Here is a 25,745-nt window from a genome sequence, read left to right as displayed (position 1 = left end):
CTTCCCTGATATTTTTTATTTTATTTTCCAGAGCCCTTCCACTCTGACGCGCGCACGACTCGGCTCGGCTCGGCCCGGCCTGGCTCGCTCTGTCTACATGCCAGTGCTTTCCGCAGCCAGCAAATCATTACATGGGGAGCCCTGCCAAAGTTTTAAATACCAGAAAATAACACCATTTACCACATGCAGGGCAATTATTTCTGTGAAAAATTACCCAGGGGTTTTTATTTGTGATAAACCCCCCTTTCTTAACAGAGAAAGACGATGCATAGCCGGCTCTTTCAGGTCCACGCGAATTTCCTCATTAATATTTATGGCCTGCTTTGCAAAGAAACAGTGATAAGCACTGAATGAATATTAAGTTTGACTTTATTTAAAGAAACGCATTAAAAATATTCACTAAATTAAAGAAAGAAAGAGGGCAAAAACCTTTAAAGAAAGGTAAAGAAAAGCAGGAACTTCTTTGTGAAGAGGTTAAAAAGTTCATTTTGCACAGGGGGAGGAGAGAAGCTGACTTGCAGACCCAGTGAAAGAGACAAACTCTCAGTGAAGTCAGCGGCAAAGCAATAAAAATGTATAATCTTTCAGTAGGTGCCCGCATGGCCTTGCCGTCATTTCGAGGCTGAGTCGTCTGCTCTTTGTTTTGGCATGGCAGACGGTCCTTGAGTTGTCTGACTGTAGGATGACAGGGGCTTCTGTTTTCATGCTATAAATATGAATTAATAGAGTGTACGTCTTCATACAAGAAAGCACAGGGTTGTTACTTCCAGTACGATGAGATATCTTACTAACATCCTCCAAAACGCATGCATTTCACTTGAGTTACAGTGTACAGATTACTTGTGGAGTGTCATTGTGATATGAAATAAAGTTTGTTTATCCTTCTAAATAGGGCTGCACGATTTGTTTATTTTGTATAATAAACCTGTTTTAAAATAATTTAATTGATGAGAAAATAGCTTAATCTTTTATTATCCTTGCTGTGTGTCAGTTAGCCTTATGTGGTAATTATTGCTGGGCAAATTTGTTTTAATCTTAATTTAATAATAAAAGTAACTTCATAATAATAATAGGCGTTATAAAATTAGAATGCAACATGCCTACATATAGGCATATAATGAGCAGCTCGTGTGTAAATGATAACAGTGCCATGCTTCACTATGTATCACGCATTGCATACATTTTTTTATTAAATTGCAGTCTTTTTTTTTAATTGCAGTCAAATTGAGATTTGATAATAGTGTTAAGCCATATTGCATTTTTTATCCGATTAATCATGAAGCCTTTTTCTGTTCACTGAAAGCTTACCATGTTTTATATGAGCACTTTGAGAGTGTTAGTTGTTGACAAATCTTTTTTTTTTTTTTTTTTGAGCAGTTCAAGAGATTTCCACTGCAGTGACGTTTATATCTATTGGCTCTAGTCCTGTTGGAAGCATCATGACAACTCAGAGATTGGTTAGCTGCTGGTTTGGACATGTAGTGAAGAACATTACTTGTGTGCCTCAAATGTGACATTGCAGCTAATGTTTTGTGACACTAGTTGGAACATTGTATCTGTGGAGGAAATAATCTGACAGAATAGTGCATGATATAGATGAGTGTATGGCTTGTAGACAGATTCAGTCTCTCTTCATGGCATGAAGCTGGTCTCATCAGGTCATGTGGTCCTGTATGGATACAGAATGCATGCACTTCTTATTAAATCATTTAGCAGAAAGTTTTAATGCAAAGTGATTTATGCTCAGTTTTCACATTTTATGTGCACTTGGACATACAGCCTTTTTGTTTTCCAGAAGTCCAGTTCTCAGGTACACCATCTGTCCATGATTATCTACAGAGGGTTGAACAATGTCCGATCAGGTCCTGCCGTGACTCTGGAGTGAATGTGTGGATGAACGCAGCAGTATTTGTGTTGTGAGATGGATCCTGTGGTGCATGCTGGGTTGAGGATCAGGGGGCTCCCCTGTGAGATGGAAGGATAGCGCCGGATTCTCGCTGTGACTCCGCCCTCCAGATCTCTCTTCAGGCTTTACGCCACTGCTCATTACCTTTCATTATAAAACAGAACAGACATGTGGGGTTTATACTGACTGCAGCGTGTAGTTAGAAGAGTTAAACCCTGCTGTACGGCCTTTATTTGTGAGCAGAGTCTGTCCTGCGGTTTCCTGTAGTTCCTGTACTTGAACAGCTTGTGTTGCCTTGAGTTCAGTGTGTTGAACTGTGAGTGTACGTCATTCTTCTGCTGCTTTCTTCTGTCTTCTGCTCTACTGCTGTCATAGCATAGTGTTCCTGGAGCTCAAACAGAAGAACTGGTGATCGGTTGATCAATTTATTTATTGCAAAGCCTTCCAATAATTTTAATTCAAGATCAGTCAATATATCAATCATTCTATCATTCGTTCTGCCATCCATCCATCCATCCATCCATCCATCGATTTTATCATTCTGTCTGTTGTTGTTTTTTTCTACCATGCTATCATTCTTTCTAGTGTTCTGTCGCTCTTTCTACCATTCTAGCTATCATTCTATCATGTATCAATCTACCATTCAAACATTCTATCAATCTTCAATCTTTTTTGTGAACAAAACATTCAAAGTTCGTCTGAGAAAAAGCTAAATTCATTTGAAGGTCACCCCTAGAGGTTGTTTAGCAGTACTGCACAAGCTACTCAAACAGTGGCCCCTGTATTCTCATTCTCACGTAGAGTATCTGTCTAACAAACCAGGCCTCTTGTCCACTGTCCATTGGAGATAATATCTAAGAACCCGTGAGCAATCGTGCCCTGTTGTTTGGAGTTAAGATGTTTAATCGTCCGGCCCTCCCTTTGCCGCAGTCTCTCCGGGCCGGCTGTCAAGAATCACACCAGCCTACCTTGTCAGGATGTCAGCGCCGTGAGACGACGGGGCCAGATCGCTCTCCTCTTTGTGTCTTGGGCCCAGCTCTGCTGCAAACACAGAAGTCCTGTGGGAAGGCACGAGCGTGGCGGCTGGGTCCCATTAGAGCCCCGCACCAGAGAGAGAGCAGCCCCTGCCAAGCACAGGAGCTTTTCCTCGTGATCAGCTGGAGGTAGCGCGCAGCCGCTAATTGATTGCAGCTGTGCCGTTTAGTGGTTAAAACATGATTTGAGGTGTCAAAGATCAAACATGCAGAGGTTTTGTTAATAGCCCAAAGGGTGTGTGTTTGTGCATAACTGTGTGAGGGAGTTACATAATTGTGAGGAAATGAGGTTTCAGAAAGTGTGTGTGTGATGAAAGTCTATCAGGCATTAGCAGAGTAAGTTGAGCAGGGTAAGGATGTCAGGTGAGTTTTGTTTTCGCATGATCCATGCTTGTCTTGTTTTGCAGCAAGCTAGTAAAATATGGTATATTATCAAAGCAGCTGTCAGCTTGGCGGATCCACCATGTTTGCATACGCTCTTTTCTTCTCTCGCTCTTTCCGCCTAAATCCTATCTGCTTCTTTTTCCCACACCGTAATCCACAATTAAGGTGGAATTTCAGACTATGTGGCTAACTCTAGTCTGTTTAGCATATTTTAAAGAACGTAGCTACTAGCTCTGCAGAAGAAGCGGGTGGAAACGAGCGACCCCGGATGAATTATTGGTGGCAGGTTTCTTGAAAGCGTTGTCAACAGAATGAACAGCTAGACCTGCTGTAGAGCTTCTGGCTGCTTGTTTTCTGCTGAGCCAGATCTGCTGGCGTTATCTGAAAAGAATGTAGAACAAAATGCATGTAAACCCCTAACTATTTAGCGTCAGCACTTCATTTTACATTTGCCTCGCAGTGATTTGAATGAGATGCCTAATGTCTCAAAGATTCACAATTTGTATTTTTCTGATGGCGCCTCATCAAGATGGCCAAATTAAGGGTTTGAATGAAATCGACCGCCTACATAGTCAAAATAAGTCTAAAAGACTGGGAAATCATGTTGTCTGGCAGACTAAAGTCTTTGCTTTAGATGAGATGAAAACCATTATGGTTTAAATCACAGTTACCAATAGACAGTTTGTAATAGTTAATTGAATAATAGCTCATTTAATTTAATTAATAATAAAAAAAATATGGATCAGAATGCACAATATGCAATTAGTCTTTAAACAGAATTTAAATGAACAATTAAAAATGAAATGGTTGGTCATTTAAATTTTTTATTGAGCTGCATGACAGGACAAAATGCATGTTTTTAGCTAATATTAGCAACTTGGAATGAAATCATGTAAATTTCTATTTAATTTTAATACGTTATATATATATATATATATATATATATATATATATATATATATATATATATATATATATGTATATATATATGTATATGTATGTATGTATAGGCTATATATATACATGCATACATACATACACACACACACACACACACACACACACACACACACACACACACACACACACACACACACATATATATATATATATATATAAAGTAAACAAATATATTTTTATACATTTTTCTTTATAGTAGCCTGTTACCAAGCATTTCTATTTTTAATTGTGGTTTGAGCCTTCATTTTTGTTGAAAGTGTTTAGTTGTGGTTGTTGTGTAAAGGTGACGGTTCGATGTTCTCGTTTGTAGCGTCTCACAGAATGCTTCCACAACAACCGTGACTTGTTCAAGCTTGTTAGCTTGTCATTTAAACATTGCCAGGCGTCTTCTCCCCTAATAAGCATCCTACCTATCAGGGAAATATGATTTTTGAGCATGATAACGCCTTGTCGCTTTTGGAGGGAAAACAGACGGTATATGCATAAATATATGAATGAAGCAGTGGTTTTGCCTGGCTTGCCTCAGATATTTCCAGGTGAAACCATCTCTCCTAGATTGACATGCATAAACACAGTAATGCATAAATACATACGTAATATATGGAAAAACATTCCCAGATGTTTTACTTTATGTGGGCAAAGACTTTCCCTACTCTGTAATCATTGGCAGCAAAATGACAACTCCTGCAATTGGCGTGAGATGTTTGCCCTCAAATATTCGCACAAAGCAGGAGAAGATGATCCTCTAATTGGTACAGCAGCCATTTGGCTGAGCTCCAGTCTATCAATTACTCGCACCGCTTTTCTGAAGTAATTGAGTGTAATTGCGATTCTTTTGCTCTTATTAATAGGATGCAGATGCCGCGGTGGGTAACACAATGCCGGCGACTGCGCCAGCCAGCCGTTTGGAAGTTATTTCAAAGACGAAAGTGAATGCAGACTCCCTCTGTGCAGACCTTCATTGCTCTCTTGCCGTTCCTTTCAAGCGCTCTCTTTCTCTGCCCGTATCTCTCTCTCTCTCTCTTTCTCTCCATCTCTCCCGCGGTGACTGACAGTCTCTCTGATGCACTCCCTCCCGTTTCATCGCACAGCAAATCAAATATGACAGCGAGGACTGTAGACATAATGGAGAATGTTAGGCGAGACCGCTACTGTACACACACAAATAGCCAGAGGTTTAATTGAACAGCGCTGGCCATGACCTGAACTCCTCCAGAAGCCTGCAGGGTGTGCTACGAGTCGTACTTCACTCGTGATGTGCTAAATAGAGAAACATGTGAAAAAAGCAATAAAACAGACAAAAAGGAAGAGCCGTGACCAATCGTGAGCAGAGTCAGCGCTTTAAGTTTAATTAATTAAATGCTAAGCTCCGTTGCGCACGAAGTGGCGGCGAATCAGATGGCGTCTTCCTGAGGGGTGTGATTTTTGCTATGTAAGCTGCGGCTGATGGAGTTGGGTTTGAGAGCTGTCTGGTCGCATCGCCACACCGCTGTCTCTTTTGAATAATGGCACTGATAATTTGAGGCACTCCAGTGAAAGAGAGGCGTCGATGCTGAGTAAATAGGCTGATTGGGGAGAGATGAAGGTCAGTCCCGCTGCAGGTGACAAAACAGTGAATCACAGCCACCCGCTCTGCTCTATCCATCATTTCGTTCCTTCCTTTTATCCCCTTTCTCTCTTCACAACATCCCGTTCCCCTCTCCTACCCCCAAGGAACTTAAAAAGAACACAAATGAATCTCACTATGAGATGCGTTGATTTTTTTTCCTGAAGTGATCGCATAAGCCGTCCTGTGAAGTGTTTTCATCATTTGCAAAGCAGAGTTCGCCTTTAAAGTCGACGTGAAATCAGACTCTGTTTACTTTGTGAAAACCAAAGTTGTGTTTAGAGTTAAAAGGTCTGGGGCTGTTAAGATTTTTTTCTCTTTTGCTCCGCAAGGCTGCATTTATTTGATCAAAAATACAGTAAAAGCAGTAATATTGTGAAATATTGTTACAAATATAAAATGTAATTTATTCCTGCGTCTTCAGTGTCACACAATCTTTCAGAAATCATTCTAATATACTGATTCCCTCTTATTATTATCCATGTTGAAAACAGCTTCATATTTCTGTGTGTTTTCCAGGATTCTTTCATGAATGGAAAGTTTAAAAACCAGTGAATTAAAGATTAATGTATTTTTATATTACGTCAGCACTGTACAATTTGAGTTCTGTCACTTTTAATGAATCAATCTGAATGCATCCTTGATGAATAAAAATATTGTTTCTAGTATTTATTAGAGAAATAGCAATGCCCGATTCTTAAACAAAGCATTATTTTGATTTTGAATCTTTTCGGTGATCAAGTGAACTTCCCTGGTTACACTCAATGTTCAGTAACAGTGTTTAACAGCTTGCTAAAGGGGAAAATGATCTGTAATAATGAGTTACATTTTCAAATGGAGGAATATTTTCAGATTTCTTAATTGTAAATTGTCATAATATGGATGTTAAATTTGAAAAGTGAGTTGAGTTTTGCCAGCAGTAAATACTCTCTCTCATCAGAGATGAGGTTGTTTATTTAAATGCTCTGTCCCACCAAATGGATGGAGTTGGACTTCCTGTGAAGCGCGGTTTCCATCCTCCCAGCTCGGCTCGTGCTGGAAACTGCAGTTGGCCTTAAGGAACAAGTGTGGGATGATAAAGTAAGAGCTGTAGTTGTGAATAAATTGGCTTCATTAGTGTCTCACTCAAGTTCATGACATCAGAGATGTTACCCGTTATAGCCTACAGGAGAGAGTCAATCTAGACGCCTGCTGAGGGTACGGTGTTCACAGCACACACCCACCCACACTGTGATGAGCTGCGAGACTCTCTCTACACACACACACACACACGCACGCTCTGAATCATTCAGATTTCTCCTCTGGCACTTTCAGCAAAGCATATGCGTGAGTGTCATTCACCTAATGTGAACTGAAACACTGGCTGGGATTTGATTCGGCGCGCTGAAAGCTCAAGCGCTCTTTAGCGGAGTGTTGGCGCGGGGCCGACCGCAGCTTTGAGGCCCGGGGTTACGGAGGAACACAGCCTTATAGAGCCGCAGTTATCAATGAGCTCATAATGACTTATCCTTGGCATTAGCTGGGAAAATATGGGACTATTATACAAATATTTTTTCAAGAAATACAATTATAGAAGAAAGAGTGTTGAGGTTGTTACTCATTAGCCGGCCCACACAGACTCTGCACCCGCTGATTTCCTCATCAGAACGCCTGTCACTCACACCCTTTCCTTGCTGGGTATTTGTACTTGTTCGTGCTACTTTCAGCTATGTTTCACATGTTTGACCACACTAAAGTTTCCCCCTAAAATTAGCATCAGAAAACGTCTGCAGATTCCGTCGACCTGCTCTTTAAGGAGAATTCAATGAGATTGTCATTTGAGGTTTTGATTCCTTGTAACAGTTCTGTTTCCTTAACGATTCCATCAACTGTTCTTCTAAGAGTCATTTAGTTTGTAAATTAATGTGCACCCAGCAAGGACAACCGTATTATAATTTTAGTTTTTTCTCATAATCAAAACAGAATTCAGAACTCTCAATTTAGCTCATTTCTTTTCCTGTGGTGCTGTAGATTCTGTAGCAAATGCTATCATTGATGTTTTATTACAGTGTGAGTATTAAAGCAAGGACTGCTAGTTATATAGTGAAAATAGTTGTTTTTTGAAGTAATTTTTTTTAATATATATATATATATATATATATATATATATATATATATATATATATATATATATATATATATATATATATTCTAATTTAAACTAATATTGTATTATTTAGTAATGCTTTATATATATATATATATATATATATAAGCACACACACATATATAATAGTGCTGTCTAATGATTAATTGTGATTAATCGCTTTCAAAATAAGTTTTTATTTACATAATATTTGTGTGTGTACTGTTTATATTTATTATGTATATATAAATACATACTCATACAGTATATATTTTGAAAATGCTTACATGTATTTACATGTTTATATTTGTATAATTTATATTATATATAAATATATTTAACATACAAATATAACATATTTTTCTTAAATATATACAAGCGTGTGTGTGTATTTGTATATACATAATACATCTACGCAGTTCACACACAAATATTATGTAAACAAAAACTTGATGCGAATCCTCACAATTAATCGTTTTACAGCACTAATATATAACTGTAATAAATATATTTTAATTATATTCCATTTCCAAAAACAAAAATGTGTTAATTTGATCTTATTTATTATCTTATTATTAGTGAACTCTTATTACTCAAAATAATACATTTATATATTCGCTATAATTCTGTTTTAAACCTGACAGACTTATTTGTTGAAGAATGTCTAAGCTATTTTTTTTTTTATTATAATTTTTTCTGTAAAGTGAAAGTGGCCTGACTGTCTAGCAATATTTTCAGTAAGCAGCAACTTAATGGTTTCCTTTATGGATCTTGCTCACAATCAACTGAAAAGTATCATGAAACCAGCTGAGTTTAGAACTACATGATGACCATTAAATAATGACCGATTTCATTTTGGGTGACCTGTTCCTTTAAGAGCTGGAACAAGCAGAATGCCGCTTTGTCCCTGTATTTCTGAGCATGAATGTATGTGTGTGCGCTCAACAGATATGACGGCAGTCTTGTCCCTGTACCGCAGTGAATATCCCAGTCTCTCTGCTGGTTTGATGTGGTGCAGCAGACGGCTCTTAATAATTTATTTGCGTAGCAGCACTTGAACAGTGATGCCGTCTTTCTCTTTCTCTCTCACACACACACATACACGCAGGTCAGGTGTGTATCCCCACACTTCTTCACCACAACTCAAACACACGCACAAGTTTCTTCATCACATATGTTAGTAAAAATAGATGACAGTGTCTTGTCTTCTTGTAGCCTGTCGGTTTGTTATGGTTTTCTTCATGTGACAGCTCAAACAGGATCTATAGAAACTTCAGTTTGGTCCTTTTAGTTTCTGATTTACATCCCGGGATGTCAAGTACTACTGTACAGCCAATGAATACATATCACAGAATAAAATAGAAATATATATTTATGATAAATAAACATATCTGAATATATTCAGATTCCCAAACCAAAAATGAAAATGGTCATTTATTTGCTGTCATGTCTTTTGAAACCTTTAAAAATATATATATTTTTTTATTATATATATTCATAGCATTTTATTTTTTATTGCAATACAGCCCACATTTCAACAAAATCAACACGCAGCTTTGTTGCAATGTCATTGTAGTATTATTTATATGATACTTTAGTATGTTGTTTTATATTTTCAAAAAAAAAATTTAAGTTTAGGATTCAGTGATTTTGTCATGTAAATTCTTTTTATTAGAATTTGGGTTTTTAAACCTCTATATACCTTAAATTTCTATATACATTTCATTTAATTTAGTTTAAGTTATTGTAGTACTTAAACATTATTTCAGTTGTAAAAGTTTTTTTATCTAATATTAATTAAAATGTTTTACACATTTAATTTGACTTTTAGTTAACAGTAACAACATTGGTAGGCTGTATGGATATTTGGTTAATTTTATTTGTAACATTTCTTTTAATGTTATGCATTAAGCTATATCTGTGTTCTCAAACAGTTTGTCTTTTCAATGGTTTCTGCTGTGTATTCTTGTGTGTCAGTTTTATGTCCATCTTGTCCAGACTTTTCTCCATGAGCGTCAGGTTAACTCTGCGGTCAGAGCCATCGGCCCCTGTGCTCTAGATTTATTGTCTCTGTGATGGTAGCTGGGTTGTGGTCAGCATGTTCATGGGGGAACTATGGATGGCTTGTGCGTTATTGTAATGGACTCTTGCATGGGAGAATTTACCTGTAAATGTCACTCACCCCACTCCAGCAGATGACATCGATAAAAGCCCCCGTAAATCACACTGGGCGGCCCCTACGCCCAATCCAGCAGTCAATATCACAGCCTAATAAACATGCCAGGGGCCCGTAGTACTCTGAGATGAGTGTTGATGCCAGTGATGAGCTGTGTATCACCATCAGTGTGTCTACATCCTTCCACAATCAACTACTTAGTGATCTTTTAGTCTTATTTACTTGGTGTTGTTGTTTTTATTAATGTTCAGTTTTCATTTTAAATTTTGTTATGTGCACTTTTATTAGCACTTCCAACTTCTTAAGCTTCTGCATTCCTTAAACTTAATTAAATTTCAGTTATTCAGTAATTGTAGTACATTTAACAATTTTCTTGTTGTTTTATTTCAACTTGATTTTAATGACGGAAACTAGTTTTAGTTGTAGTTCTAGTTTTATGTTAAGTTTTATTTTAATTACTAGAAATTATTTTTGACTAAATAAAAAAAAAGATTTTTAGTCAAAAACTGAAAAAGCAAAAAGCTCCTGCGATTTTGATTTAATTGCGAATTGCAAACTGTACTTGAGTCCACATGAACCTTATCCCAGACCAGCGATGGTTAGGAAACATTAGCGTATGAAAACTACTCCACAGGAGAATTTGACAAGAAGTGACAGTGATGTATGCTTTAGTTTTTAACTCTTTTTGCAGCTGTGGTTTTACTACAAACGCTCTTACCTTTAGTTCATGCAGTGGTATATTTTCAGCTCTTTCCATGAAGTTCCTTGTATTTAATTTTTTCGCCCAGGATTGGGGTTTGATTTCTCAGCATATTCTGCCTTCTGTCTCTTCTTAGTCTCTCCGGATTGTTCCGTTTATGCAGCTGAGGGAAAATAAGGTGTTATTTTGCGGGGTTATGACAGGTGTGTGGAGCGTTCCCGTGTTTGATTGACATGCTCCTCGTTTTGTGTGGATTGAAGGTCTCTGTGATGCAGCACGGGTCTGCAGTACCTCTGTCCTGGCCTTCTGTGAATGTGTGTGTGTGTGTGTGTGTATTTTTTGTGAACACTGCTGGAATACGAGAGACACAAGAATATCCTTTCCCTCAACAGCGCTTCTCATCTCTGCTCTAGTCGTGCTCTCTCTCAGTCTGCCAGCCCTTTGGCACGGGCCGCTCTGTTCTGACATGGTACCATCCTGTTGGATAATAATCCTCAGATGCTACTGCAAACCCACAGAGCAGATCTTCAGCACTCTGAGGCCTGTATTACATCGCTTGTGCTGTTGACTTTATGAACGCCTGGGCCAAACCGGCAGGAGAGGGTATCCTGCAAATGCTCCTCTCTCTCCAGCCTGCATGAGCGTCAGGGGTTTAGCATCTGATGGAAATCAGAAACCGCATTAGGATTAATGGTAGTGTTATTTGGTACTATTTACTGTATATATCCTACTATTTTGAATTAAATTCCTTTTTTTAAGGTTTGATTTGAAATATTTAATTAGTTTATTTTCTTTTGTGATCTGTAAATGAATTTATTTATATATAAAAAAAAATCTTTGGTATTTAAACTTACTTTATTTCAGTTTTTCAGTTTATTTACTTTCTTACTTTATATTCAGCTTCCAGGGCAACATTAAAAAATTTCAATCTAATATTTATATTTTATTTATAACAAAAAAAAATTTTTTTATTATTAATTTTTTTAATAAGGTTTTGTTAACAGTAACAGTGACGTACTGCCACTTGCTGATTGACCAACATAGTACGATGCATTGTTGTGGAAATGAACTAGCTCGTAATCTCCGTCATTTGAACCACATTAGTTCAACAATTTAGGGCCCTTGTTAATGACGTTGCACACATGTGGTTGAGGAACAACTTCTTCTATTTCAGTTCTTTATATTGTAGAATTCTGACTTTTAATCTTCTATTTGTGAGTTTGTATCGGGCAGCTGTGACTTTTTTCAGACTTTAGTTGTACAAGTTTATATTTTGGAATTTTCAGTTCATACAGTATCTTGCAATTAATTTTTTTTTTAGATTTGCAAGATATAACCTCAAAATTGTGCTGATAAATGTCAAAAATATGAGATTAAAAATACTTATTTTTTTAATTATATGGTGGAAACGGGCTTTCATAACATGGTACCTTCTAAAATACCATTGAAATCAACAAATAATAAAAAAAATTGTTGAAAAAAAAATCACTTTGCAAAAAACAGCAGGAGAACCTATCCAGCATCTCTCTCCAGCTTGTTGGATTGTCAAGGAGTCACACAGGGCCAGGATTTAGCGTGCACAGGAAGTCTGACGCGATTGAGACGGCGTCAGGGTCAGCGGTGCTGTTTTGTACATGCACCCGGAGCAGGCCTGCTTACAAAACTGACACATTTTCAATCATATCGCCGATTCCCTGGAAATCACGGAAAGGCCACGTCGGAGCATTTTATAGAGCACAATGCACCAGATGGGGATTAGTTTTCCCAACATGTGAGGAAAAAAGGTCTTTTTTTTAAAGAGAGTGCGTAGTGTAGGGGCAATATAGTCGGCTGTGAAAAATGGACCAAATCTTCAGCCGCTGTCTGCAATATACAGTGCCTTTACGGCCATGAAACAAAATCAAAATGGGCCTACATTGGGCCGTGGAGACACTGTGCTTTATTTGTAGGTGAGTATGTGTGTGTGTCGGAGCGTTGCGTGTGTAGGTGTTTTCATTCAGCTGGCGGTAGAATGGCGACACTCTCCATACCTGCAGGGAATTTATTGTGCCAAATGAATTGTGGCCCGTAGAAGTTTGTAAATTGCAAGGCATCAATCTAGAGGAGATATAGAGAGAGAGGAGCGTGGCCGCGTTCACCCCGTCTGATATCAATCCTTTACCGTTAAAACCTCGCCTTTCAATTCCTCCCCATTCATCCTGCAGCAACCTCCGGTGTTTAACAGGGATCATGAAGAGCCCTTAACAAATAAAAGCTCTTTAGCGTTTGAGTGCCGCAGATAAATGTGTGAACGAGGCTGTTTATGCCGAGCAATTAGAACGGCAGCCGTTATCTGTAGTGCATCACGCCCCAGACGAGCCAATCACATTGCCCAAATCAAGAGCCTGGAATATTTGTTAATGTTAAACTACTGTTTTGAAAAATACATGTTTAATATCAGTCAGTAAACATTCTAGAGTCTGGCAATGATTGAGTAAGGCGGAGCTACAGCGTGTAATTCAGAACTCAAACCGTTTCCCAATCATCAATAATTATCAACTTTATCTGCATTTAAAAATTAATTGAAAATATGCTTTGTGGTGTAAATATTTATCATACTGGTTACTAACAGCAGAAAACATCAAAAGAAAATAGATTTCTGATTAATTTAATTTCACATTGCATGTAATGCCATTTTTCATTATTATCCGAGACCATTATTTTTACATTACAACAAATGTCATTTTCATAAAAAGTTATTATTGTAAAAGATCTATCTATCTATCTATCTATCTATCTATCTATCTATCTATCTATCTATCTATCTATCGTTCATTCTATCGTTCTGTCCATTGATCTATCTATAGTTCTTTCGTTCTATCTTTCTATCTATTCTTCTATCCTTCTGTCTATTGTTCTTTCTATCTTTCTGTCTGTTGTTCTATCTATTGTTCTATTGTTGTTTCATTCTGCCTATCATTCTACCGATCTATTGTTCTATCATTCTAACTATCTATCTTTCTATCCTTTGTTTTGCCTGTCGTTCTATTATTCTGTCTTGTATTTCAGATTTTTAGGTATATGTAATTGTCTTCAAAATGTTTGCCTCATTGAAGTTGTACTCCTAATCTGTGTGAATTCTGGGTCATTCTGGGTGCTGATGTTTCCATCATTACGGCCGTTAAGAGCTTTTCCACGTTTCTCCACAGCGAGCCATACTGGGAAAGGTCTGCTAATGCAAGCTCCTGCTCCGCCACTAGGCCCAAGACACTCCACCTTGGAGGGCAACAACATACCTCATCACCATGGTAATCCATCCCTTCTACCACATCTCTCAGTCCAGCTGGAGCCAATAGAATTCACAGATCATCTGCACATACACCAGACATTTCAACAGCACTTCAGCCTCACACACACTGTCACAGACATATAACATTTGTATTGTACAGTATAGATGATACAGATTCAGTGATTTATAGCTTCCTCCCAAAGTTTTTTATTAACACTGTCCTTGATCCATCATAGATTTTTTTGTGTGTGTATTTTAACCATGGTCACTTTAGTTTCTTCCAGAATGCTGGTATAGGTATAACTACTACTGTAAAAGGTGTGCTGCATTCATGTCATGTCAAAAATACAGTTATTTCAGTTTTACAAGCAGTTCATCTTTGTTAAACACATACTTTGGAAATGCAGAATTAATGGAATGTAAATACACAATAACATGAAAATATTTTGGGTTCAGTAAACAGTTTTTAAATGCGTTTATTTTCTTGAAATATTAACATTTTAAAATGTTTTTCTAATATAATATATTTTTAAATGTATTTAATTTCTGCGAAGGTGTAGCTGAATTTTGATAAGAAATCAGAAATCATTAAAATATGCTGAAATGCTTTTTATGTAGCATTACTTATTATTAGGGATGCACGATATTATCGGATTGATATCAGAATGGGCCGATAATGGCTTTAAAGTAAATAATATGAAAAATAATGTTAACTCACATGTATTCAGGGTGTGCTAGTGATTAGATAATGTCAGTAGGGTGGCTCATTATTGAAGCAAAGTTTTGTCTGAATGATGATTAGAGTCACTCTTTTGGATCACTTCATTTAATCTGTGAAAGCATGTACAGAATGAGGCGTTTGGTGTATGATATAATAAATAGTAATTGCATGTGCAGTGGCAGCATTGACATCCTCCCCCAGGTCTCCAATTTTATATATACTGATTTATTCATAAATGTGTAATTTGTTTTATTTTTTAAAACAAATTATAAGCTCTGAAATATTTTCTCAATTGTTACTCTTTTGCTTTAGACCATCTACAAATGTTAAATCTTAAAATAAAATGTTAGGGTTAACACTGCATCTTTCTGGGGGGAAAATGCAATGATTGATATATAGTTTATTTATAGTTATTTTCAAAGCTTCAGTGTGCTGTCAAAAAAAACTTCATTATTGTTTATTTAATTCTAACAAATAAGTTCTTGTTAAAAACTAACCATAATTAAAAATATTTTGCTTATAATTTCTGCACAGGAGAGACTTGACGATGTTTCCAAACAAAGGGAAATATATCGGTATCAGCCAGATGAGTTGAAAAATATCGGCATATCGGATATCGCCAAAAATCCAATATCATGCATTCCAACTTATTAATATCAAAGTTGAACAGTTCTGCAGCTTAATATTTTTGTATAAACTGATAAATGTTTTCAAGATTTTGCTGTCGTCATCAACAAAGAAGAATATGGATCCATTTCAGCCTTTATTCACATTAGAAAACAATCATTTCTAAGAAATGAACGGCTTGTAATTCTGACACAACATGAACGCTGCATTGATATCAACCAGCACTGTCACTAAAAAAAGAAATGAACTAACAGAACACTCTAAAAATAAAGGTTCTTTATTGGCATTGATGGTTCCAATTAAGAAGCTTTAACATCTTTCCATTCCACAAAAGGTTCGTTATAGTGAAAAAAAATTAATCCGATTATTCAAATGTTTTTTCCACTCTAACACACACACACGCACACACACACATAAAATGGTTCTTTTAAGAACTGTTCACTTGAAAGGTTCTTTGGGGGTACCAAAAAAGGTCCTTCTATGGCACCGCTGCGAAAACCCCCTTTTGCAACCTTAATTTTTACAAGTGAAATATTCTGGATCTTCTTAGACTGCCTAAAGTTGACCCCAGATTTATTTATGATTATTTTACAGAAGCTACAGTAGCTTTTTTGACGGAAACTGTGGTTACTTACCATAGTTAGCTTTTGTTAGGTGTCCACTCACTTCTTTCCCCAGTCACCAGCCTAAAAATGTATATTATTCTTGAAGATTTTTTTCTTCATTCGAGATAGAATAGTCTTTCAAGGATTTGCAAAGGACAAAAAAAAATATTATGCAGTAACGGTTTTGTCAGAAACTCAACATAGAGTCCTTTTCTCTCAACTATTTTTCTAGAAATGAACAATGAACACTTTTAGATTTTTCCTCTTGCATGTGTGTTTTCTTTTTTAATCATCTGAGGTAGGATTACATCTTTGGTGTTTCTTTAATTCAGTGAGCAACCCCAAGTGAGTATTTTGCCCTCACAAAGACATTCTTAATTGATCAAAAACAAGTATTATTGCTACAGAGCCGCGGCAGCTCAAATAAATTATGCCACAGAAACAGAAATCCAATACGTAATAGGCTTAGCAAGACGAGCCGTATTGCTTATAGCTCTGATAAACGATGCCCCTTTCCAGAAGTGCCCTTCATTGTGCCCCTCGCTGATTTCCAACCTCTGAAGATGAAACAAGGCATCGTGGGAAGTGAAGTTTCACGTATTCCTCCGAGACCAGGCATGCTGGAAGTTTCCAGAGATCTCTTTGTAGTGTACGGAAATGCATTTGAGAAATATGCAGCGCTGATTATATGCAGGCGGCTCTTGATGGATTGGTAAGGAACGGAGGCACGGGGGCTCTGGGATTACTGTCACACTGACTAAAGAGGATTTATTTATCACATTCACAAAAAGCCTCTTCTAATAGCTCATCATGGGGTGTATTTAGAACTATTAGTACAACCACCCTTGGCTTCTGATACACTACCTGCCAGTGCGCATAACAGCAGATCTGCCTCCTCTGTCATAAGTGCTTCCTCTATTTTTATGTCTCTTTTCTCGCACACCGGCATTCTGTTCACGCTTTGACACTTTAGGTATGGCGTAAAGCCACTAAACAGATTTTCACCTTTTTATTCCCCTCTGAAAGCGTTCCAGCGAACAAAAGCACAATGCCAACACCATCACCACGCCAACATACTGGCATTAGATGCCCTCGCTGTCCATTAAAGAGGCGCATGCTTCAAAAGCCAGGAAATTATTTAAATGGACCATATTCTACTTTTGTTGTGGTTTATTTTTTCCCTGAGAAGGCCACTTATAGTATTAGTCAAGGTTTCTTGCACCCGAAACAGTCCAAATGTAGTTTCCTGCTATTTCCCCCCTCGGTGACCTTTAGTATTAAAGAGATAAGAAATTAAAAATTTTATGTTGTTCCAAAATCATATTCTGTTTTTTTTTATTATTATTATATATGAACATAAAAGTAGATTTTCTCAAAGTCATAAAAAAGACAGAAGAAGAGTCAATAGTATGTTTGGCTTTATTGCAAGTCTTCTGTAGTCTTCTGTAGTCATGTGATAGCTTTGTGTGAAGACAGACAGAAACATTTTTTACAATTTACAAATGTAGTTATTTAGTTTTCTTTGCTGCAGCTGTCAAATGTCATTTTCCTGCAAACTGACATATCATTTTTTTTGACTCAGGAACCAATGGTGCTTGACATCAAACATCAAACCTGTATCTAACCAATACATTTAGCTAAAATACAGGTTTGTTCCTCAATCAAAGCTAAAGTTTGGCTTAGGAGACTTGGAATTAAGGAATACTTTTTTTCTTTTTTGCAAGCTTGCCATTTCAGAGTATTGTTTTATATGTAAATGATCTCAGTTTTGATTTCCTGTGGCATATTTACAACTGTCATCTAAACGTGTCAGGTTACTGAATACTAAATAGATGTTGATACATACACTACTGTTCAAAATTTAGGGCCCAAAAGTTTAGGGCCCTATAATACACCCGTTGCAATGCGACCCAAGGCACAGTGCAAGTGTGTTTGCTAGTTTCAGTCCGGCGTTGTACGCATTTTCCCGTCCAGTGCCAAGTCGTTTAATTAGCAAATGCATTTGCGCACAGTTTTGCACCCATGGGCGCGCTGGTCTAAAAAAGAGGTGTGTTCAGGTGCATTGCTGGCGCAATGCTATTTTAAGGAGCTGAAAATAGACTGCGCCATAGACCAACTCAAACCTGGTCTAAAGTCCGGCGCAATTTTTTTTCTTTGTTATTTAAAGAGCGTGTTAGTACAGGTGGCTCCACAATGTGCATACAAGCTGCTTATTAAACACAGGGACGCACAGCAGCAAACATGGCAAATATAAAAAAGTAAAGTATTGCAATGCATAAGATTTTTTGTAGGCTAATTAACCTGCTAATTGTCACCCCGTCTATGTGTATATATATATATATATATATATATATATATATATATATATATATATGTATATGTGTGTGTCATAATGAATAGTCATTGCATGTATCCGAATTTGGCTATGTATTTGCTCGCACACGAGCAGCTCTGTTTCATCTCTGAGACGCGTTCTGTCTTTGAGCTTGCCAAATTCCGCCGTGTAAATAGCAAATCCGTCATGGCACGAGCGCAACTGGCTCTTAAAGGGAATGGAAGATGAGACTCTGATTGGTTTATTGCAAGTTACACCCAAAAACACCCATTACTCATTAAGAGAATAGGGACAATCCGTTTAGACCATGCACCCGGTGCGCCAACTGTTTTTCCGTCGTTAAAATAGCAAAAGTGGATTTGGAGACGCCCTGAGTGCACCGGCGCCGTGCGCTTTACACTTTGCGTTTAGATCGTTAAAATAGGGCCCTTAGAGTTAAATTATGCTTACTAAGGCTGCATATATTTGATCAGAAAAACAGTAATATTGTACAATATTATTACAATTTAAAATAACTGTTTTCTATTGGAACATATTTTAAAATGTAATTTATTTCTGTGACGGAAAGTTGAATTTACATCAGCCATTATTTCAGTCTTCAGTGTCCCTGATATATATATATATATATATATATATATTCAAATAATTTTTTTTAATGATATTTTTTAGTCACAAGTGATGGTGTACTGTATAACTGAAGCAGTGGCTGTCTGGTTTGGTCACTGTGAGGTGTGCTTATGTATCTCAGGTTGATGAGTCTGCTGGTGAATTCCAGCAGGGTTATTTAGTTTAAGTGCTGTTTGATCCGGGAACGCTGGGCAGACTGAAATTGAGATAAATGGCTGTGTGGAAAGGGACGGCCACCTCTCTTCCCAGCATGAGGCCTTTGAGGGGCCGCAGTGGGGCCAAGGGTCTGCCGCACACCTGTCTCTCCTCGTTACGGAGTCCAGCGCTCACAGAGATACCAGCTCTCCTCTATCAAGGCTTATTGGGACCTTTGGCCCCATAAACAGCAAGACATGCACAGCGATTGAGTCGTGCACATCCATTACATGTACATACATGCGCACATTATATATTCTATCCAGCCCTGTTTCTCCTCCAACACCTGATTGGACCAAAGTCAGATTGGATTCGACTGAACAGTTGGAACAGAGCATTGGAATAGCTCTGGTAAAACGTCAGATAGAGTTGAAGTGTGTGAATGCCAAAGATTTAGATGCATTGGCTCAGCTGTAAAGTCATCTAATCATCTGAAGAAACTCTTTCATTGCCAGAAGGGATTCCCTTGTGTTGGAGAATAATGTGTTCTTAAAGTCAACATGAACATTTTGATGAATTTTAGATTAAAACCAGTTGATCTGGAATTGATCAGACTGTGAAAAGTGGCCATGATTATACTAGAAAAGAGTCTATTTTTGCAGTAGATGATACCAGGAAACAGAGATGTTGAATGGTACAGTACGTGGAGGCTGAAGGTCAAGATCGCTCTCAAGAGCCTCTCAGTATATGTCTCAATGGTAGTGTTGCTTTTTCAGATGTATCATTTTCTATGACTGCTGCAGCCATTACGTTTAATTACTGTTTTAACTACTGACATGAGTTTAGAAAGGCTGCATTAATAAATGGCTATTTACCTATTGGCTATCATAATTTTCTTCACCTGTGAAGTCTTGGTTCTCATTTTGAAAATGATTACATTTTGATAAAAATTATAATGGCAAATCATTTAAAGAACAGAATTTTTTATTTTTTTCCAATATAGAACAGTTTAATAGATGTTAAAATTTCTTCATGGAGCCATACTTTTTTTTTTTTTGAACTCATGTTGACTTTAAAACCCCATTGAATGCAGAATTTTGCGCATTTCTGTCTATGTCTGTTAGTTTTGAGGTCATCTGTATGCTAGTATACTGCTTTTTTTGAATTGTGAGAGATGAGAGATTCATAAACAGATGGCTGTTTTAACGCATCTGACATTAAATTAATTGCTCAGAGTTTTTTCTTCAAGTAATGCTTTTTAACATTCCCAAATAATCATTCTCTCTCCGTCCCATAATGTGGATTTTTTTGTAATGTGGCATATGCCACATATTAGCTTTGTGCTGACATTGGAATACTAACATTTTACACTTGACCAAGTTAGGATGAAGTTACTAATAGAAAGTACCTACCTGAAGCGATTCAATATAGCGGCTAAAATGGTCAGGTAAAAAGACATTTTCAGCTATATTTTAGGACACAGTTAAACCTAGTGCATCTGAATGAGCCTCCATTAACAGTCCTCATGCACAGCTTTTTAATGGCTTGCTGGCTGTGATACAGAATTTGCTATTAAGTGAGCTAAATGAGGCTGTTTATCAAAAAAAGAAAAAAAAAGAAAGAAAAGTTGCATCAAATCTGACACTCGAGTATGTGTATATATACATCATGGTCTGATAAAGCTATAGCTGTTTACAGAGTGACATTTGATGGATGAAGTAGGTCAGACTGAATCAGGCTTTGTTTGTATGCAGGAAATTACTTTGTTGTGTCATGTTTGGGTCATCATCTTATAAAAACAAATACGGAAATTCATTTAGAAATTGTATAGCTAAGTAGGTTTTTGCATTTTCTGAAAAGAATTTGAGGCTTGAGTGTGTTAGTGGTTGCCAGGTTTTTTGCGAGTTTTAGCACTGTTTTTTGGTATTTGAATTAGTTTGTCGTGTCATATTTGGGTCATCAACATATATAAAAACAAATAAATTCAAATGGGAATTCACTTTTTCAGAGATTATTGGTGCAAAACTTAGTGTTATAGTGGTTACCAGATGGTCTGTCGTGGCCTAATGGTTAGAGGGTTGGACTCCCAATCGAAGGGTTGTGAGTTCTAGTCTCGGGCCGGATGGAATTGTGGGTGGGGATAGTGCATGAACAGCTCTCTCTCCACCTTCAATACCACGACTTAGGTGCCCTTGAGCAAGGCATTGAACCCCCAACTGCTCCCCGGGCGCTGCAGCATAAATGGCTGCCCACTGCTCCGGGTGTGTGCTCACAGTGTGTGTGTGTGTTCACTGCTCTGTGTGTGTGCATTTCGGATGGGTTAAATGCAGAGCACAAATTCTGAGTATGGGTCACCATACTTGGATGAATGTCACTTCACTCTCTTCTGAGCAGATTTAGTGATTTTCTTTTATGTATTCATAGATAATTCTAGATATTGCGTGTGTTCCTCTTAATATGTAAACAGTTTTTTTCCTGTTTGGTTGATTGTAAACTAAAACTTTTAAGTCTCATTAAGCATTATTTGAAGTATCATTCAAATACCACTCATTTGTACCAGTACTAGTCTTAAGCTGTAGATACTACAGGAAAGTGTTTTGTCTTTTTTGGGTGATCAATGTATAAAAGACATGGACATTATTTAAGAAACTGTATACCAAGTCATTTTTGCATTTTGTGAGGAAAATTTGAGTGGTTGCCTGATGTTCTGAGTAGTTTAAGTGCACTTTTTATGTATCCTTTGATAATTCTAGATATTGCTCATGTTCATATTAACATGTATAGTTTTTTCCCCATGTAATTGATTGTGAACTGAAAATGTTAAGTTTCAATAAGCAGAAGTATTATTCTTATGCCACTCATTTTTACCGGTACTAGTCTTAAGTAGTAGATCCTACAGGAGATTGGTCAACATGTAAAAAAACAAGGAAATTCATTCAGAAATTGTATAGCTAAGTTTTTGCATTATCTGAGGAAAATGTGAGTGGTAAATGAAACTCTAATTTCTATATAATTTATTTATTTTTTTATTATTTTTTTTGAGTGTTAGAGCTTTGTTTCAATCTTGACCAGCGGCAGAAAGTTCCTGTTGTACGGGGCATAAATGAAGCTATCCATTAGAGAGAGGTAGAGAGAGTCCTGTGGAGCGCTGGTTAATATAATGTGTGGCAGGTGGCCTGCTTTGCCTGAGGAAGATCTGTAGGCCATGACAGCTCAGAAAAGGCATAAATCCTCCTCCTCTCTCTTATCTCCAGCCACATTTAGTTGCCATGGGGATTTTATTTATGCAGCTGGAAACTTCCATACTTCAGGTGAGATGCAAACATTTCAGCTGCTGCCTTTCTGTCGGCCTCACCACCGCAGCTCCGGCTGCATTTCATGCTTAAATACATGACAGAGGGACTGAAGACCTGTCTGTTGTAACCGAGGGGAGGTAAAAGTGCCTGCTTATTGTGTCTAGAAGTGGATATAACACGGTCAGTTGAAGTATTTTTGTGATGATGCTGTCCAGAGCGATTTGTGAGGTGTTTTATAGTGCAAACGCACTAAAGATTGAGGGATTTAAAGGACCAGAGAAGGAGAGTTGAAAACAATATGGAATTAAAATGAACCCAGTGTACTTTTATTTATATCAATATTTATCAATATAAAAGAAAAAGTGAATGGTGCTGTGTCTGGATGCTAATATTTTGTTTATTTACTATTTATATTTATTTATTCCCCTCTTTTAATTTTTTTGCCATTTTTATTGTTCTCCAAAACTACTGCTGGACAATTAATAAGGGCAAACCAATAAACAAATATAATGTTAATATATCTAATTAATTAAACAGAATCTTGAATCATATAGAATTAATAAATAGTTAGTTTTTCAATTAAAAATAATGGTTATTGAGAAGAAATAATAAATGTGATTTCAGTGTGATTTATTTCTGTATTTATTAGCAATTTTTATTCTTCGCCAGTCAAAAACCTGTCTGTAGGACAATAGAAATGACGCACGGATAAAGCAAATAAAGGAGAAATAAATAAATTAGCCTTTTTTTATTGTTCACCAAAAACTTGACTGTTTTTGGACAATAAAAAGGCTGAATGAATCAACGAATGATCACTTAGAAATTAATTTTTAATATTCAGTAACAGTGATTGATAAAATCAGAGCCCAATAAGTTGATTGCTAAAATGACGTGCTGTCCAGTATTATTTCCCAAAAATGTTCTGTTTTACTCATAACTACATCACTTTATGAAAGTCAAATGCATATTCAATTTCATGTTGACATTTTGAGGAATAATTCTTTGAAACAATGCTGTGAATGTGTGAATGTGTTCGGAGTCTAGAATTCAAACTCGCTCTTCATTTGGACAGATTGTGCTGTTTAGGCTTGATTTTGCACTGAGCTGTTAACCACGCTGAAGGCCGTGTGAGTATTTCCCAGGCTGCTTTATAAGCCTCCCAGCTGTGTACCGGACTCAGTCACTTAACCCCTGTCTGAGGAGGCAGCGTTAGCATTAGCCAAATGGACACGGCGCAATAACAGCGTGGTGCTAACAGCGCACTCTTGTGCTGGCCTAACGTGCTAATGGGCTTGAATATGGATCACATTAGCTGGAAATGTCAGCAACTTTAAGACAGGTTGTTAAGTACATTTATATTGATTTGTGATGGCTGTATTTATTACATTAGTTCAGGTTTGGGAGTACATTTTTATTTAAGGCTTTTATTCATAGGTATATGAGCGAGGTGATGAGAAACTGTGGGTGTACAGTAAGTAGGGGAAGGCTCATTCTTATACTATAACTTAACTGTTTAAAAAATAGCACACAGAAAACAAACAGGATAAATATAGAGGCACAGTAGAGTTAGTCAATATTTTTAACCATTTTGATTATTAGTTTGTTATCTGGTTTTTATAAAAGAGGATGTTTGCTAAAATGCTTTAGAGCGTTTTTGACTCAAAGACCTACATTGACCTACACGATGCTGCCTGTTTTCAGTGATTTTGTTTGCAGAAACAGATTGATTGAAAGAGATTGAAACAATTGATTTTGTGATTCTAAAGATAAAAAAATCTGATTTTGTTTGTTTTTCAATAAAGATTATAGATATTGAGGGGGAAAATGATTTCAGTTTGCACCTTGATTTTTGGTTAAGCACAACATTTATGAACATTTTTATAAAAGACTAACAGTTTGGAAAATGGAAAGGCTCTTCAGTTTGACATTCATTTAAATCAGTATTCTGATCTGGTATATTTATTATTAAATGACCAGTTTTGTCATATAAGAAGTATATCATAGCACCAAGGATCATGACAAAATTGGCAGCATATTTTATTTAATTTTAATCACCCACCTTCACTTACTCTTGGAATTGTGTTAAATAAACTAGGCATGAGAAAAATGTAGTGTATAGTAGAAATAATCTGTGAATTATATCAGGAAATCACATGAATTGTATTCAGAGTTTCAGAGATAAGTGTACTTGCTCCAGTGTGTTGTTTTTTTCTTTTATTAACCTTGTTTAAGTGAAGACATTGAGGGCAGGTGGTGTTGAAAAGGTGTGCACTAGTTCGGAGCGATATGTTTTGAACATTGCATGAGCGAACTTGCAGTATATATTACTTTGTTGCAAGGTTTTCTGTTTGATGTTTTTTTTTCTTCTCTTTTTCAGACCTACTCTTTTCTGTTTTTTTTTTTACCCAGATTCTTCTTTTTTAAAGGTGCCTAGCATTCAATTATTTAACTGCTTTCTTATCATTTTTTCATCTACCTGTTTCTTTGTCTCTGCGCATGTGTAAATAATGAATGTTATAGATTTCCCAGAGAGGAGAGGAAGGTGGTAGAGGAGTACAGGGGAGGTGCAGGAGGTGGATGGATGTTGCTTGTTTTCGCTAGGTTTATTTGAACAGCAGGACTTTGCTGAGGAACCTTGACCTTGTCTGCAGTCTCTCTACCTTGCTCTCCGCTATCTCCTTGGGATCCAGGTGACAGGTTGGCCACTAATGCAGATGTTGAGTGGTAAAAGGAAAAGGGGTTTAACTCTACCTGTGCCCTTCATACGCAACTCTGTATATCAAGGTCCAGTGACACAAGCATTAATGATGACAGGATCTTTTAAGTCTTGAAGAAGGGAGGCCTGGTGTGAGATTTCTGAATTTTAATACACACACTTTGCTTGTTGTTATGTTACATTTATAAGCCATTTTCACTTTTTTTATATTTTAAATTCTGAATATCAAAGCACAGCATTGCATAAAGCGATGCATTCATTAAAATATAAGTGCGTGTTTGAAATTGCCCTATCATTTTGTTACGCTCTGCAAATTTGGTCAGAATACACTGTTGCTGTAACACAAATTCTAGATTTATTTTTTATTTTTGGTTTGCCTTGAGATTTCTGTGAAGCAGAAATCAATTGGTTCCACCGTGCATATTTGGGATTTGGAACAGAGAGCGTGTGGTTAGGTAGAAACGCGCCTCATCTGAGACAGAAACACTTATCAGGACGAGCAGAGTCTCAGGACCCGCTGTGCT

The 25,745-nt window shown here is 37.0% G+C and overlaps 1 protein-coding gene across 4 annotated transcripts in view; it reads left to right on the top strand.

Moving 5' to 3' along the window:
• The window catches only part of npas3 (neuronal PAS domain protein 3), a 290,739-nt gene that overhangs the window by 60,658 nt on the left and 204,336 nt on the right, over positions 1–25,745 (top strand). For 3 of the 4 annotated variants that reach the window (XM_026286527.1, XM_026286526.1, XM_026286528.1), the window contains exon 2: positions 14,080–14,178. The exons of the other annotated variant lie outside the window; for it this stretch is intronic. In XM_026286527.1, the coding sequence (XP_026142312.1) occupies positions 14,080–14,178 (99 nt within the window). The remainder of the gene's footprint in view (positions 1–14,079; positions 14,179–25,745) is intronic. 4 annotated transcript variants of the gene reach the window in all.

The sequence above is a fragment of the Carassius auratus genome, chromosome 17, assembly GCF_003368295.1.
Source record: "Carassius auratus strain Wakin chromosome 17, ASM336829v1, whole genome shotgun sequence".
In the NCBI taxonomy this organism is placed as follows: Eukaryota; Metazoa; Chordata; class Actinopteri; order Cypriniformes; family Cyprinidae; genus Carassius; species Carassius auratus.
The sequence above is the reverse complement of the archived record's forward strand: the minus strand, read 5'-3'. Positions and strand labels throughout refer to the sequence as shown.